Here is a 16370-nt window from a genome sequence, read left to right as displayed (position 1 = left end):
CCCACACGCTAGGTGCTGGTGGTCTGGGAACCTCACCTATAAAGAAGAGGATCCACTCCTTCCCTTCAAATGTAGTCAGTAGCCTCTCCCACTGGGCTTGCCAAAAGTAGCCAGAAGCACCCCAAAATTTCTGAAGATGCCTTGGAAGAAAAACCATTCAGGTTTCTGGGTGAAGACTAGTGGGTGGACAGCTCCTTCCCCTATGATCTACCCCCAACCACCACCACACTGCACCCTAGCTGGGTGAAGCCAACTTACCATGTCACTGAGTTCCAGAAGGCCACAAATGAGAGAAGTCCAGAGCCCAGGATGAAAGCTGTCCTCCTCATAGAGCCCCAGATGTGTCCCTCCTGGAGGAGGGCAAGGAAATGTCAAACCCCAGCAAGCCTCCTGCCTTTACACCCAGCTCACTGCTGAGGCACAGCAGGAATGCTGTAGGATCAGGATCTCAACAAATCAGCAAGGCACATCTGACCTTTTCCCAGCTTCTGTGGGAGCCTCTTCCTTATCAGGAGCTCTCAGGCTGTACATGGGTGTGTTTGTGAAAATTAGAGTTCAAGTTGGGGGAGGGAAGGGAATTAGACTGACTCCAGAGAAACTAGCAGGCAATTCTGTCAGTCAGAGGACAGGCAAACCTCTGTTCAGCCATAGGATTTCATCACCAGTCCTCTTGGCAAATAGGGCTACCCATTATCTGCACATTGGAATCACCTGGGAGCTTAAAAAAGTCCCAATACCCAGGGTCCCCTCCAATCCAATTACATAAGAGTCCCTGGGGGTGGGACCTGGGCTCCCCAGGCAATTCCAATGGGCAGGCAAGGTTGCGATATCATGGCAGCATCTGCCAAAACCATGATGAGGAAATCCTTTCCCAGTCATACGGGCTTCACTGTGTCCATAGGCCAGGCCTATTTTTTCCATTCCTACCCTCCTCTTGCTTTGGGAGAAAAGAGTGAATTGTACACCTTTTCTGACTTTTTTTTTGAGGCAGAGTGTTGCTCTGTCACCCAGGCTGGAGTGCAGTGTCACCACCTCGGCTCACTGCAACCTCTGCCTCCAGGGTTCAAGCGATTCTTCTGCCCCAGCTTCCTGAGTAGCTGGGATTACAGGTGCCTGCCACCATGCCCAGCTAATTTTTGTATTTTTAGTAGAGAAGTTAGCTGGGGTTTCGCCATGTTGGCCAGGCTGGCCTAGAATTCTAAACCTCAAGCAATTCACCCACATCAGTCTCCCAAAGTGCTGGGATTACAGGCGCGAGCCCCTGCGCCCAGCCACTTTCTGACTTTTAATAACCCCTCTCTGCCTTCCAGTAAGATTAGCCCAGGCTCCCAGCTGGACAAGACGACTAGCCATTCTGTGGGTCAAGGAGAGACCACTGGAAATCACTGGTAGGTCCTTATATATTCCCCTCCAAAAGGTTCTCCTCTAAACCAGAAGTCATTGTGAGCTTGATGACCAAAAAATGCCCCAGATTCAGGGAGGGAAAACACCAGCTGCCAGGTGTATCACCAGTTTCCATTGTACCACTGACAGGAATTACAAATGACCACTCATATTCTGTTTCTAAATTCAGATGGGGTCTGCTCATATTCTTTCATAGGAAATAACTGGAAGTGGTGGTCCCTACAGTGTGTGTACCTGGGGCTCATCTGCAATTAGCTAATGGGGCCATGTACAGGGTGTCAGAGGGGGTGTTGGAGGTGCTGATCTAATAGGACACTAGTTTTTTTTTTTTTTTTTTGGAGACAATCTTACTCTGTTGCCCAGGCTGGAGTGCAGTGGTATAATCTCGGCTCACTGCAACCTCTACCTCCCAAGTTCAAGCGATTCTCCTGCCTCAGCCTCTGGAGTAGCTGGGATTACAGGTGCCTGCCACCATGCCCAGCTAATTTTTGGATTTTTAGTAGAGATGGGGTTTCGCCATATTGGTGAGGCTGATCTTGAACTCCTGACATCAGGTGATCTGCCTGCCTCACCTCTGAGGGCTATTTTCAGAAACTTTTCTAGACTCCTTGGAAGTTTTAATCTTCTGAGTTTGATCAAACCAAACTCAGATTCAAACCTCAATTTCACATACAGAATTAGGTATTTGTTCGGGGATGCTGGGTTTTTTCATCTCTCTAGCAGCCCAGATGAAGGAAATATAAACAGGACAAAGGTCCTCTGTGATGTGCAGGAAAACGCAGTGCAGGAGTTAGCTGGGGTCAAGAGCCAGTTCTCAGCTACCCCCAGAAAGCCTCTGTTGTCCCGGGGAAGTTATAGAAAGGGGTTTTCCAAAGGCCTGAGGCATAGGGCGTGCCAAGGGCTACAGGCAGGATAGCCAAGAAAAGAAGGGAGGGACAGTTACAGTGCTTTTCAATTCCATAACGCACATTTGCACTCTGCATTCAGGCAAATGGGTTGTGGGTAAAAGGCAGTTTGGAGTCAAGGGGACTCTGCTCAGTTACTGAAATGAAGACATTACCATGTGTCAGCCACCCCGAACCCTTGGGGGAGATGTTGGATGCATAGCAAGTGCAGCTATGGCAAGAGCCACTGACTACATTCTCACCAATTTGGGGGTGAGGTGCTGGCATTTACCTGCTTTGACTTTTCATTGTGTAGCATATGTCCAGCTTCTCCCTTCATCTGGAATGAGAAAGCACAGGCAAGCCGGGGAGTTATTTTCATAAACATCTAAGGAAGTAGGGAGTGGAGAAAATCAAAGTGTATGGCTAGCAGTGATTTTTGAAAAAAAAAAAAAAAAAAAAGGTTGGTTGTTCTTCCTGAAACCAGACAAATTGATTTGAAAACTTACATGGAAAGATAAATGTACAAGAATAGTTAGAAAAATGCCAGAAAAGAAAAAGAGTGATGGAAGGGAGGGAACTGCTAGGTCTACCAACTACAAAAATGTATGATAATGCTTTTTTAAGAGGCAGGGTCCCACTATGTTACGCAGGCTGGTCTCGAACTCCTGGACTCAAGCTATCCTTCTGCCTTGGCCTCCCAAAGTGCTGGAATTACAGGCATGAGCCACTACGCCCCGCCAAAAATGTATTCTAATGCTTTTTTGAAAAACTTATTTATGCTCTCTTCATTTCTCCCTTTTATTAGAGAGCTGTTGCTGTAAGAGAAAAAAAATGAACTTACTCAGAACGCAAAGAGTAGTTCTAGCAAGTTGGTTTGGTTTGCTCTTTAGTATTACTTGTTGGTTGGTTTAAAAACATGAACCAAGATTTTTCGGAAACCAATCAACAGTTCTATGGAAAAGAAAAAGGATATGAATATCAGGCATTAACCTCATTTAAAAATGCAGCCTAACAAGAATTGGCTAGAAGGACAATCATTAGAAATATGTCTGAGGGCCGGGTACAGGTGGCTCACGTCTGTAATCCCAGCACTTTGGGAGGCCAAGGTGAGTGGATCACCTGAGATCAGGAGTTCAAGACCAGCCTGGCCAACATGGCAAAACCCCATCTCTACTAAAAACACAAAAATTAGCCAGGCATGGTGATGCATGCTTGTTGTCCCAGCTACTTAGGAGGCTGAGGCAGGAGAATCGCTTGAACCTGGGAGGTAGAGGTTGCAGTGAGCCGAGATTGCACCACTGCACTCCAGCCTGGGCAACAAAGCAACACTTCGTCTCAAAAAAAGAGAAAAGAAATACGTCTGAGGCTAGGTGCAGTGGCCCACACCTGTATTCCCAACACTTGGGGAGGCCAAGGCAAGAGGATCATTTGAGTCCAGGAGTTCAAGACCAGCCTGGGCAAACATAGAGACACCCTGTCTCTACAAAAAATAAAAAACAATTAGCCAGGTGTGGTAGCACATGCCTGTGGTCCCAGCTACCTGAGAGGCTGAACTGGGAAGATCACTTGAGCTTGGGAGATGGAGACTGCAATGAGCCATGATCACACCACTGATCCAGCCTGGACAACAGAGTGAGACCCTGTCTCAAAAAAACAAACAAACAAAAAAACAATACTGGCAATAAGTATTTTCTGTTTTTATATCGTTGAAATTTTGGACCATATGAATGTACTAGTTGTTCAAAAATTTTAAATTTAAATAATAGTAATTGAAACTTAGATGACGAATTCTCCTCCGTCACTCTGTCATCCCTAGTAGACAGCACCTGTCATTCCCAGCATCTTTCACCTGAGCCTAACTAAACTCACAGACCCAACCACAGCATTCAAGGCAGGCACACCAGTCCAGAGAAGCTACCACATGTTATCCCATTGGCCTTCCCTATTACATAGTGTCATAACCTGGCTGGAGACGAGCAGTACAGATCATCTGGTCCCGCCATGTTACAAGGATGAAAGAATCTAGATAAGAAGAGGCAAGTGACCTCCCAGAGTCTATAGATGATAAGTAGCAGAGCCAGACTTAGGACCCAAGTTCCAAACTGGACTTTGTGCCACTTATTTCCATTACTGCGGATGTTTTATTGTTTTGTATATGATCGTACTTGGTTTTATTATTCTAAATGCATGTTTATCACCTATGACCTTAGGAAATAACTGCTCCCCTTTGACCCATATTTTTTTAATTTTTATTTTAACGATCAGGAGATGGGGGTCTTGCTTTGTTGCCCAGGGTGGTCTTGAACTCCTGGCTTCAAGCAATCCTCTTGCCTCAGCCTTCCAAAGTGTTGAAATTACAGGCGTGAACCCTTTTTTTAAAATTGATTTTTTTAAAGAGATGGGGTCTCCCTATGGTGTCCAAGCTGGACTCAAACTCCTGGGCTCAAGGGATCCTCCTGCCTTAGCCTTCTGAGTAGCTGGGACTACAGGTGTACACCACCATGCCCAGCCTCATTCACATTTCTTTTTCTTTTTTTTTTTTTTTTTTTTGGAGACAGGGTCTTGCTCTGTTGCCCAGGCTGGAGTGCAGTAGCCTGATCATGGCTCACTGCAGCCTCTGCCTCCCAGCCTCAAGCTCCCCAGACTCAAGCAATTCAGCTTTCTGAATAGCCTACAGGCACAAACCACCATACCCAGCTAATTTTTGTATTTTTTGTAGCGACAAGGTCTCACTACATTGCCCAGACTGATCTCAAACTCATGAGCTCAAGCGATCCTCCCACCTTGGCCTCCCAAAGTGCCAGGATTATAGGCATGAGTCACTGTGCCCAGCCCACATTTTTTTTTACAGATTACTTAGGCTGAAGAAAGGAAGAGGGAATGGTGACCTATAAAGTGTCTTTCAGTGTTCGAGGAGTTAGGACACCAGAAGGAGGTGATAAGCAAGCTGCTTATCATTACCACTGTGAGTCCCATTATAGTAGGAGGGGTGCAGTTAGCTTAGAGGAAGAGCCTCTCAGGGAGAAATACCGAGACATCTGATACCTTGTCAGGGAGACAGCCTCTGACTTGAGAGAAGGCGTCAGGATGTTTGGTGTGGCGTGGGCCTAACCCCCACCTGGAGGCAGGGGAATGGGTTTCAGACACTCTAGATAATACAGGGCCCTGTCCACACTCCTAGGCCTGCTTTACCTATGCTCCCTTCCGCTGCTCCCTTCCCAAATATTGCCTGACTGACAGCAAGGGAAACTACTGTGGCTTGTCAGTGTGCAGTTTTTGCCTCAATGCAAGTTCTGGGAAAACCAGAAAAAGAAAAGTTAGTAGAGTGCAGCTGCAGGCATTCCTTCACTCCAGGTTCTGATACTGAACGGCGGCTGGGATTCCTTTGTGGACTTGGGGGTTAGCGGGTGCTCTGTAGTCATATTCTGCACCCCCTGAGCTTCCAGGACAGCTGAGCAAGCATTTCAGGATGGTAAGTCTCAGCCTAAACCTATGTAAACACCCCAGCCCCACAACTAGGACAACAGATGTTAGTTAATAAATTGGGCTTATGAAGATTCCAAATAATTATTCTTTAAATAATTATTTTCTTCACCATCATTGTCCTAAGCAGTTCCTGTGGCTCGATTCTGAGTTTGGCCCGCATCTCCAAGGTAGATAAGGGTCCCTTCAGAGAAGCTGCCCTTCACACAGTGCTAGGATTCTGGAATGAGGCAAGGTCATATTCTTTTTTTTTTTTTTTTTTTTTTGAGGCAGTCTCACTCTGTCACCCAGGCTGGAGTGCAGTGCAGTGGCACAATCTCGGCTCACTGCAACCTCCGCCTCCCTGGTTCAAGCGATTATCCTGCCTCGGCCTCCCAAGTACCTGGGATTACAGGGGCCTGCCACCACGCACAGCTAATTTTTTGTATTTTTAATAGAGTCGGGGTTTCGCCATGTTGGCCAGGCCAGTCTTGAACTCCTGACCTCAGGTGATCCACCTGCCTTGGCCTTCCAAAGTGCTGGGATTACAGGCATGAGCCACTGTGCCTGGCTTGGGTCATTTTCAGCCTGGCACTTTGTTTGCTGTCCAGAGTCCCAAAAAGCATGGACCATTAAGCACAAGGGAGGTAGTGGTGTTAGGTACTTTTAGGGCTAAACCTATCAAATGTTTCATTTCCCCCCCACGCTTTTTGTTTGTGTCCTTTTTTTTTTTTTTTGAGATGGAGTCTCACTCTTTCACCTTGGCTGGAGCGTGGCAGCACAATCTCGGCTCACTGCAACCTCCACCTCCTGGGTTCTTGGAATTCTTCTGCCTCAGCCTCCCTAGTAGCTGAGATTACAGGCATGCCACCATGCCCAGCTAATTTTTTTGTATTTTTTTTAAGTAGAGATGGAGTTTCACCATATTGGCCAGGCTGGTCTCAAACTCCTGACTGTGTGATCCACCCGCCTCGACCTCCCAAAGTGCTGAGATTACAGATGTGAGCCACTGCACCCGGCCGTTTGTGTTTTTTTTTTTTTTTTTTTTTTTTGAGACGGAGTCTTGCTCTGTCACTCTCGCTGGAGTGCAGTGGTGCCATCTCGGCTCACAGTAACCTCTGCCTCCCAGGTTCAGGCAATTCTCCTGCCTCAGCCTCCCAAGTAGCTGGGATTACAGGCACACGCCACCACGCCCAGCTAATTTTTTTTTTTTTTTTTTTTTTTACTAGAGATGGGGTTTCACCATTTTTGCCAGGATGGTCTCGATCTCCTACCTCATGATCTGCCTGCCTTGGCCTTCCAAAGTGCTGCGATTACAGGTGTGAGCCACTGCACCCAGCCCTCTTTAAAAAAAAAAAAAAATAGAGATGGGGTCTTGCTATGTTGCTGAGGCTAGTCTCTAACTCCTGGGCTTAAGAGATCCTCCTGCCTCAGTCTCCCAAGCACTGGGATTACAGGCATGAACCACCAGGCCCAGCTCAAATATTCTGATGACAAGGAACCAAGTGTCAAAACAAACACCTCAACTTGAGAAATACTTGGGAGATCTAAATGTCTGCAAACCATCTGCAAACAGGCAGAGCCTTCGTGTCAAAGTGGATTTCCCTCTTCAGTGTAGGAAGTATAAAAGGTTCTGTTGACCCTGTTGAGATAACTATCCTGTTTGGGAAGGGAGTAGAGAGGAATTGGGATTGGTTTGTTTGCTTTTCAAGCTTATAGAACTCTTTCTGCTATGCAATGCCACAGGGAACTTCACTTACAAGTCCAAGTCTCCTAGCCTTTTCCCTGTCTTATCAACTCCATTATCTTTGCTAAGAGCTTGCAAAGCAAATGAGACATGGCCTTTGATCTTTAGGAGCTCATCCATTCCTTCCAAAAACATTTATGAACTTACTATGTGCAAGGAGCTGTAGAAATTGCCGAAGATGCAAAAATGAGAAACTCTCAGTCAGGATACATATTCATCATTCCGAAATTTATATCCAAAGTACTGGGCTAGAGGTCTGGGCCAGAGCTAAGAAACTACTAGACAGGCAGGAGATCTGGTATACCAAGAAATCTCTATAGGAAGACAGTGTCCAGGCTTTCTTCATGCTCTTGGATACATGGTCTCCAACTTCAAAACTGAACTTTCTTCCCAGACTGCATTTTAGCTTATCTGAAGAATGCTGTTTTTAGTCAGACCATAGTTAAACAAACAAGATAGACAGAAGAGAAAAAAATATTTAACAGTCTGCCACATGAATACCAAAACAGCCATTGAAGACATTCCCTACTCCATTATTTAGTTGTTAAGAAGAAGCAGTATACTTTTTATGAGGATACAGAAGATGATTCCAATAAAGAAGTTAAGTATGGCCGGGCAGGGTGGCTCATGCCTGTATTCCCAGTACTTTGGGAGGCCAAGGCAGGAGGATTGCTTAAACCTGGGAGTTCAAGACCAGTCTGGGGTCGGGTGCAGTGGCTCATGCCTGTAATCCGAGCACTTTGGAGGCCAAGGTGGGTGGATTGTTTGAGGTCAGGAGTTCAAGACCAGCCTGGCCAACATGGCAAAACCCTACTTATACTAAAAATACAAAAATTAGCTGGGCATGGTGGCGGGCACCTGTAATCCCAGCTACTGGGAGGCTGAGACAGGAAAATTGCTTGAACCTGGGAAGTGGAGGCTGTAGTGAGTTGAGATTACGCCGCTGCACTCCAGCCTGGGCAACAGAGTAAAAACTCTGTCTCAAAAAAAAAAAAAAAAAGACCAGCCTGGACAACATAGTGAGACCCTGTCTCTTCAAAAAATTAAAAAAGATTAGGTGGGAAGATCACTTGAGCTGAGGAGGTGGAGGTTGCAATGAGCTGTGATTGCATCACTGCACTCCTGCCTGGATGACAGAGCAAGACCCTGCCTCCAAAAAAAAAAAAAAAAAAAAAGAAACAAGTACACATAGAGACTGAGTCAGATAAAGACCAAAAAAGAATAAGTGCACAGAAGTTTTTCCTCTTTGGAAGAAGTGGTATGCTTTCTTATGGTGTGCAAAGAAAATTGGATAATCCATTTTTACCCCTCTTTTTAAAGCACCTGTTTATTTTCTCTACAAATCACACCTTCCCCACCAAAATGATATAGGTTATTGTCTGATGGTTTCTTATCAGTTTTTATTTATTTGAAGCTGTTCTATATATCCTTTTATTGGAAGCTACCTCAACCCTTTTGACATACAGGCTGGGTATAAAGTATAAAGAAACAGAATCAGATATTGCAATTAAAAACAAAAACCAAGAGGAACTAGATGACTGTCAGTACAATAAGATCTTGGCTCTGGAAGAAGGCAGCTCTGGTTCACTCTACAGGGCAGAGTGTTGATCACGCCCACTGTGTCCATGTTATGGAAACCGGGTATTGCTGAGACTGAGTGATTAGGGGCTGATAAGTATGTTTGACACTGGACTCCTATGCTCCACGTACGCCTTCTGGCCAAAGGGAAAATGATTGCTTACTTTCTGGTAGTGGGAATGCTTCTTGGCTGTAAGAGCAGCAGCATTTATCTGTTGACATCTCATTTCATTAGAACCAACGAAGCATTTCCTGACATGTCATTTATTCTTTAGTTATGCCAATATGGCCATATGCCATCTCCAGAGATACTTATCTAGGTACTGAGTCCTCCAACTGTATTGTTCTGCTGAATATTTTATGCCAAAGCAGCTTGCTTTCTGTGCCTCTCCGCCTGCCTGAGGACACGTTTTCAGTTTTACATGAACATGGTCAGTCAGAAAGGTTCTAGGGGAGACCTCAAACATGGTAGGCAGATGGGTCTTCACCCAAAGAAGCTCCTTAACACTCTTTGCTAATGATAGTGTTCAAGTTAGAAATTTTGGCAATAAAACTAGCAACAACATTTACTAATACACTGAAGTACCATAGTCATTACTTTCTCTGACTTGACTAATTCTTTTTTTCTACCTTTTGAAGTGTGCCGTCTTAAGAACTAGAAGTTGGACTGGGCATGGTGGCTCACGCCTGTCATCCCAGCACTTTGAGAGGCTGAAGCGGGAGGATTGCTTGAGTCAGTCTGGGAAACATAGGGAGCCCTGTATCCACAAAATGTTAATATAAAAAAAATTAGCCAGATGTGGTGGCTTATGCTCCAACCTGGGCCACAGAGCAAGACTCTCAAAAAACAAAACAAAACAAAAAAAAGAAAACAAAAAAACTGGAAGTCGTATTAGAGCTCATCTATTCAGATGCCTCCATTACCTATCTGAAGAAGTGGAGGTGCAGAGATATTCAGTATTTGGCTTCCAACTGAACACCTATTTTTTTTTTTTTTTTTTTAAGATGCAGTCTTGGGGGCAGGGAGCGGTGGCTCAAGCCTGTAATCCCAGCACTATGGGAGGCCGAGACGGGCGAATCACGAGGTCAGGAGATCGAGACCATCCTGGCTAACCCGGTGAAACCCCGTCTCTACTAAAAAATATAAAAAAACTAGCCGGGCGAGGTGGCGGGCGCCTGTAGTCCCAGCTACTCCGGAGGCTGAGGCGGGAGAATGGCGTAAACCCGGGAGGCGGAGCTTGCAGTGAGCTGAGATCTGGCCACTGCACTCCAGCCTGGGTGACAGAGTGAGACTCCGTCTCAAAAAAAAAAAAAAAAAAAAGGTGCAGTCTTACTCTTTTGGCAGGCTGGAGTGCAGTGGCGTGATCTCGGCTCACTGCATCCTCTGCCTCCCGGGTTCAAGCAATTCTCCTGCTTCAGCCTCCTGAGTAGCTGGGATTACAGGCATGCATCACCACGTCCAGCTAATTTTTGTATATATATTTTTTGAGACAGAGTCTCGCTCTGTCGCCCAGGCTGGAGTGCAGTGACGCGATCTCGGCTCACTGCAAGCTCCGCCTCCCAGGTTCACGCCATTCTCCTGTCTCAGCCTCTCGAGTAGCTGGGACTACAGGCGCCCGCCACCTCGCCTGGCTAATTTTTTTGTATTTTTAGTAGAGACGGGGTTTCACGGTGTTAACCAGGATGGTCATTTTTTTTTTTTTTTAGTAGAGATGTGGTTTCTCCGTGTTGGGCCAGGATGGTCTCAATCTTTTGACCTCACGGTCTGCCTGCCTCGGCTTCCCAAAGTGTTGGGATTACAGGCGTGAGCCACTGCGCCTGGCCTAGACAGATATTTAGTGGCAGAACTTGAATTCAGTGCTCATTATATCAACTGAGACTACAAAAGTATAGAATACATTGATGTTGATGAACACAGGGTTAAGTGTCAGGGATTGAAAGGGACACAAAGGAATGAGATTGGCTTGTATTAGCCATGAATAGTGAAGTAGATAGTGTGTGTGTGTGTGTGCACACGTGTGTGTGTGTGTGTGTTTTAATACCAAAGGACAGGTTTTCTCTAAAATACTAATTATTCTTTCAAGAAATATTTATCACATGCCAGAGACAATGCTAGGCACAGGGGATAGAAAGATGAATAAGACATGCTTTTTGCCCTATTTTATAAAATCGTATAACTTTGATTTTCCAGAGAAAGGAGGATAATGGCATACTTATTTTAGAATGGAATACATTCAGAGGACAGAAAGAAATGAAGTGCACTAAAAGTAAAGATTTTTAAAACATTTATTTATTTTTTTAATTTTTAGAGACAGGGTCTCACTACTTTGCCCAGGCTGGTATCAAACTCCTGGGTTCGAGTGATGTTCCCACCTCAGCCTCCCAAAGTGTTGGGATTATAGGCATGAGCCACCATGCCTGGCCAAAGATTCTAATATTTTACAACAATGAATAGATACTCCCTTAATGTGAATTTGATATCTATTATGAGTTTATCCAAATTTTATTTATTTATTTATTTTGAGACAGGGTTTCACTCGGTTACCCAGGCTGGAGTGCAGTGACCCAGTCATGATTCACTGCAGCCTCGACTTCCTGGGGTCAGGTGATCCTCCTGCCTCAGCCTCCATAGTAGCAAATTAGATGCTTTTTAGTGTGGTTCTGGTTTTTTGTTTGTTTGTTTGTTTTTTAGTGTGAACCAAGGATTTTATTTATTTTTTAGAGATAACATGTTGCTCTGTTGCCCAGACTGAAGTGCAATGGCTCAATCATAGCTCACTGCAGCCTCAATCTTCTATGCTCCAGTGATCCTCCCACCTCAGTCCCCTGAGTAACTGGGACTACAGGTCTGTGCCACCATGTCGGTGGTGAATTTTTAAAAAATGTTTGTAAAGATGGGATCTCCCTACATTGCCCAAGCTGGTCTTAGACCCCTGGGCTCAAGCGATCTTGGTCTCCCAAAGTGCTGGGATTCCAGGCGTGAGCCACTCTGCCCTGCCTATGTGGTTTTGTTGAAAGCAGATGATTCTCAGTATGCAGGCTTTTTATTAAGGAATCCCCAATCTAGATAAATGACACAGTGAAGCTATAGCTAATGTTTACAACCTCAAGAATCTGAGTAAAGGACATAGGAATAAGGTGAGGCTGGAAGGAATACAGATGGTTTAATCTTGAGTTTTATTTATCTACAGCTCAACTCTTTCAGATTTTCTTTTTCTTTTCTTTTCCTTTTTTTTTTTTTTTTTTTTTGAGATGGAGTCTCACTCATGTTGCCCAGGCTGGAGTGCAATGGCATGACTGGTTCACTGCAGCCTCCGCCTCCCAGGCTCCCAGGTTCAAGCGATTCTTCTGCCTCAGCCTCCCAAGTAGCTGGGATTACAGGCACCCACCCCCACCACATCTGGCTAATTTTTTGTATTTTTAGTAGAGACGGGGTTTTACCATGTTGGCTAGGCTGGTCTAGAACTCCTGACCTCAGGTGATATGCCCACCTCGGCCTCCCAAAGTGCTGGGATTATAGGTATAAGCCACCATGCCCGACCCAGATTTTCTTTCATATTCTTGTTTCCTGGATATTCTGCATGATTGATGAATGTTCCTATTTTATAAATATAAATGCATCACCTTTATGTGAAAGTGTATTATTTTGTAAATAGCTTGTAAAATTATTGAGACAATTTACTCTTAAAGGGGGAAAAAAAAGACCTCATGTTCATCTGGCTTACCCCTTCCATTTTATAAGCTAAGGAGGAAGCCCTAGATAATAGAAGTGACTTGCTCCAAACTCCACATGGTTTCTGGCAAAATCTAGGCTTCTTAACACTTTGCCTAGTGCTGTACGTATTTTGGGAATAGCATAAATTCTATTTCATAAGAAATGACACAGGGAGAGGGCAACTGTCCCAAAGATTAGAACTCACCTTACTTCAGCCTCTGCTCTCAGACTGTATGCTAGGAAAAAGCTGAGCAGTCGGCCTCCAGGGCTGAGACTGACCTGTAATGTAATTACACAGCTTAAAGCCTCTGGTGAAGAGGGTTTTGAGGAGCTGCTTTGACTCAACATCTGTACTAATCTGAGGCTTATATAGAAGACAGAGTGGCCGATATTCATTTAAGAAGATGAAATGCGGCCGGGAGCGGTGGCTCATGTACGTAATCCCAGCATTTTGGAAGGCCGAGGTGGACGGATCACCTGAGGTCAGGAGTTTGAGACCAGCCTGGCCAACATGGTGAAACTCCGTCTCTACTAAAATACAAAAATTAACTGGGTGTGGTGGTGCCCACCTGTAATCCCAGCTACTCTGGAGGTTGAGACAGGAGAATCACTTGAACCTGGGAGGCGGAGGTTGCAGTGAGCCAAGATCACACCACTGTACTCCAGCCTGGGCGCTGGAGCGAGAGTCTGTCTCTGAAAAAGAAAACAAACAAACAAACAAAAAAAGATTAAATGCAGCTGGGCACGTTGGCTCATGCCTGTAATCCCAGCACTTTGGGAGGCTGAGGTGGGTGGATCACCTGAGGTCAGAAGTTGGAGACCAGCCTGGCCAACATGGTGAAACCCCATCTCTACTAAAAACACAAAAATTAGCTGGGTACGGTGGCAGGCACCTGTAATCCCACCTACTTGGGGGGCTGAGGCAGGAGAATCATTTGAATCCAGGTGGTAGAGGTTGCAGTGAGCCAAAATTGTGCCACTGCACTCCAGCCTGGGTGACAGAGTGAGACTCCATCTCAAAAAACAAAAAACAGAAACAAAAACAGAAGATGAAATGCATGAAAGGAAAGGTTAAAAATGATTCCCATGGGCCAGTTTTAGTATACTCTCTTCACTCCTTTTGCTGCATGATACTCGCACACTTTGCGCTTACTGTTCTGCTTGATTGCATGTCCATGAGGCCGAGAACCTGCCTGTCTTGTTTACCATGAGATCCACGGAATCAAGCCCAAGCCTGGCATGTAGCAGATACTCAAGAAGGATTTGTCGAATAAGAGATACACGAATCAAAAGCATTGCTTTTTGCCCTCAAAAAGTGTCCAACTTTTGCTATTGAACATTTTAGCACCATTCCCTTGTGCTAATTACTTTCCTAAGTAAAGTTAGAAGCTGATGCTTAGTGCATTTGTGTTTTAGCAAATTGAATCGAATCTGTATATCCCACTCAAAGAAATTTAATTGGAATTGCACATTAAACTGAAGCAACCCACAAATCAGCATCTTATCTTGCTTGCCTTAAGCCCCAAAGGGCCTATAAGGAGCACCCAGAAAGCCACTGTTCAATTGTTCATCTCCATCTACACACCTTACTGTATGCCCTTTACCCAATAACCTTCGTGGAGTGTTTCCATAGGTACTATCAAGCCACTAACGATGTAACAACTGGAGTCACTGTCGGTAAATCCAAGTATATGTTGCATCAAAAGAGTTTCGACCTACTTGTCTAGCTCATAACCCACACATCTATCCAGAGACTTTAAAACTGTTGTATTTTGCCCCCTACCTTCCAGGTGATGGCAGATTAGAGGTGAGAAGCAATTAGGCAGCAGTTGCTTCCCAACAGTCTCTTCCAGTTTGTTCTGTCTCTCATTTGAGTTCTGACTTATGAGTTGCTCCTTTACATGGTTTTAAAGTCAAACAATTACTTGTCCATTACAATCACCTGTCAATTGCTAGCAAAATTAGACTACTGAGGAGGTAGATGGTACAAACACAGGCAGAGGATGCAGACATTAGTAAGAGACGAGGCGACTGCACTACAGAAATGTCCTAGGACACTGTCTGGAGGCAAATCTAACCCTGACATAAGTAGAGAGGACAGGGTGGTGGCGGAGGTGGGAAGAGTGTGTTTTGCCCTTACTTTAAGGGAACTTGGACATGTCCTGACCTTTGCAAACACCACCCCTCCCCCGTAGTTCCCACTTACCTCAGCAGTGGGCTGTGTCCAGGCTCCTCTGTGGTCCTTGCACAGGTCAAATCTAAGTTCTCTTCCCTTTCAGCCCCCGCTTTGGTGGCTGCTGCTGCTGCTGTGCTGCCGGCTAACCTTGTTTTTGCTCGGGTGGGAGGTTGGCCATGGTGATCTCATTACAGAGCTGCGTACTGGCTTGGGCCAGGCACGTGATGAAAAAAGTTTGGTTCCGTGTTGGCTGGAAACAAAACACCCTTCTTTCCGGAGGGCATGTCCTTAAAGCGGAAAGGAAATCTAAGCTCAAGCAAGAACTTGAAAAAAGTGCATTTGGCCAAACTCTGGGCTTCCCTCCCCCTGCCAGCTTTTTTTCTTTAAAAATTTTTTCTCCATCATCTGCAACTTAAGAAAATGTTGCTGTCCCATAGGAGGAGGCAGATTCAAGAAAAGATGTGGGTGTCAGATAATGGCAGGTAGTACAAGTTGATAAAGAGGTGACAGAGACCAGAGGATCTCATTTTCTTTTTTTTCATTGCTTCTCTTCCTGTGGAGGGCAGGCAAGGGAGGAGAGATACATCAGCTATTTCTAGTAAGTCTAGATGCAGGAGAGGCACGCCTGTGAAGGATGAATTTGCACTGTGATTGAAATAGGGGAACTTAGGATACAGGACCCACGACATGAAGTGAGGAGCACTTTGGAAAAAGAGCTGCTTTTAAATTTCTGAAAACTATTTTTAAATAAATGTGCAAATGATATAAAATACAATAGGGTCAAAAGAATGTACAATGAAAAGTCTTTTTTTATTTCTCCTCAGTCCCCTTTTTTTCCTCCCAAGAGGCAACCCCTGTGACCAGATTTTTGTATATCCTTCCAGAGCTTACATATGTAAATAAAAACGTGTAGGCCTTGTGCTTCTCCTTTAGCAACAGCTCCATAGTATGTTTATTGTGCACTTTGCTTTTTCCACTTAACAATCAAACATGGAGATTGGCTGGGCATGGTGGTGCTCACCTGTAGTCCCAGCTATTTGGGAGACTGAGGTCGGAGGATTGCTTGAGCCCAGGTATTTGAGACCAGCCTGGGCAACATAGGAAGACTCCTTTCTAAAATAAACAAAACTCAGAAACTTGGCTGGGCACGGCAGCTCATGCATATAATCTCAGCACTTTGGAAGACCAAGATGGGAGGATCACTTGAGGCCAAGAGTTTGAGACCAGCCTGGGCAACATAGCAAAACCCCATTTCTACTATGTATACAAAAAATTAGCTTACTGGCGCATGTCTGTTATCCCAGCTGCTCAGGAGGCTGAGGTGGGAGAATGGCTTGAGCCCAGGAGTTGGAGTCTGCAGTGAGCTATGATTGTGCCACCGCACTCCAACCTGAGTGACAG

General features: G+C 45.1%; 1 protein-coding gene across 2 annotated transcripts in view; it reads right to left on the bottom strand.

Moving 5' to 3' along the window:
* Window positions 1-15200, bottom strand: part of FAXDC2 (fatty acid hydroxylase domain containing 2) — a 31630-nt gene extending 16430 nt beyond the window's left edge. Inside the window, exons 1-4 of one of the 2 annotated variants that reach the window (XM_008015101.3) lie at window positions 15000-15200; window positions 2581-2628; window positions 259-350; window positions 37-140 (exon numbers count right to left, since the gene is read on the bottom strand). In XM_008015101.3, coding sequence (XP_008013292.2) covers window positions 37-140; window positions 259-350; window positions 2581-2628 — 244 coding nt within the window. In that variant the 5' untranslated portion in view covers window positions 15000-15200. The remainder of the gene's footprint in view (window positions 1-36; window positions 141-258; window positions 351-2580; window positions 2629-14999) is intronic. The other variant, XM_008015102.3, reaches the window with a different exon arrangement.
* Window positions 15201-16370: the final 1170 nt, after the last annotated feature.

Source organism: Chlorocebus sabaeus, chromosome 23 (assembly GCF_047675955.1).
Source record: "Chlorocebus sabaeus isolate Y175 chromosome 23, mChlSab1.0.hap1, whole genome shotgun sequence".
Taxonomy (NCBI): Eukaryota; Metazoa; Chordata; class Mammalia; order Primates; family Cercopithecidae; genus Chlorocebus; species Chlorocebus sabaeus.
Note: the sequence above shows the minus strand (reverse complement) of the source record. Positions and strands in the feature narration are given on the sequence as shown.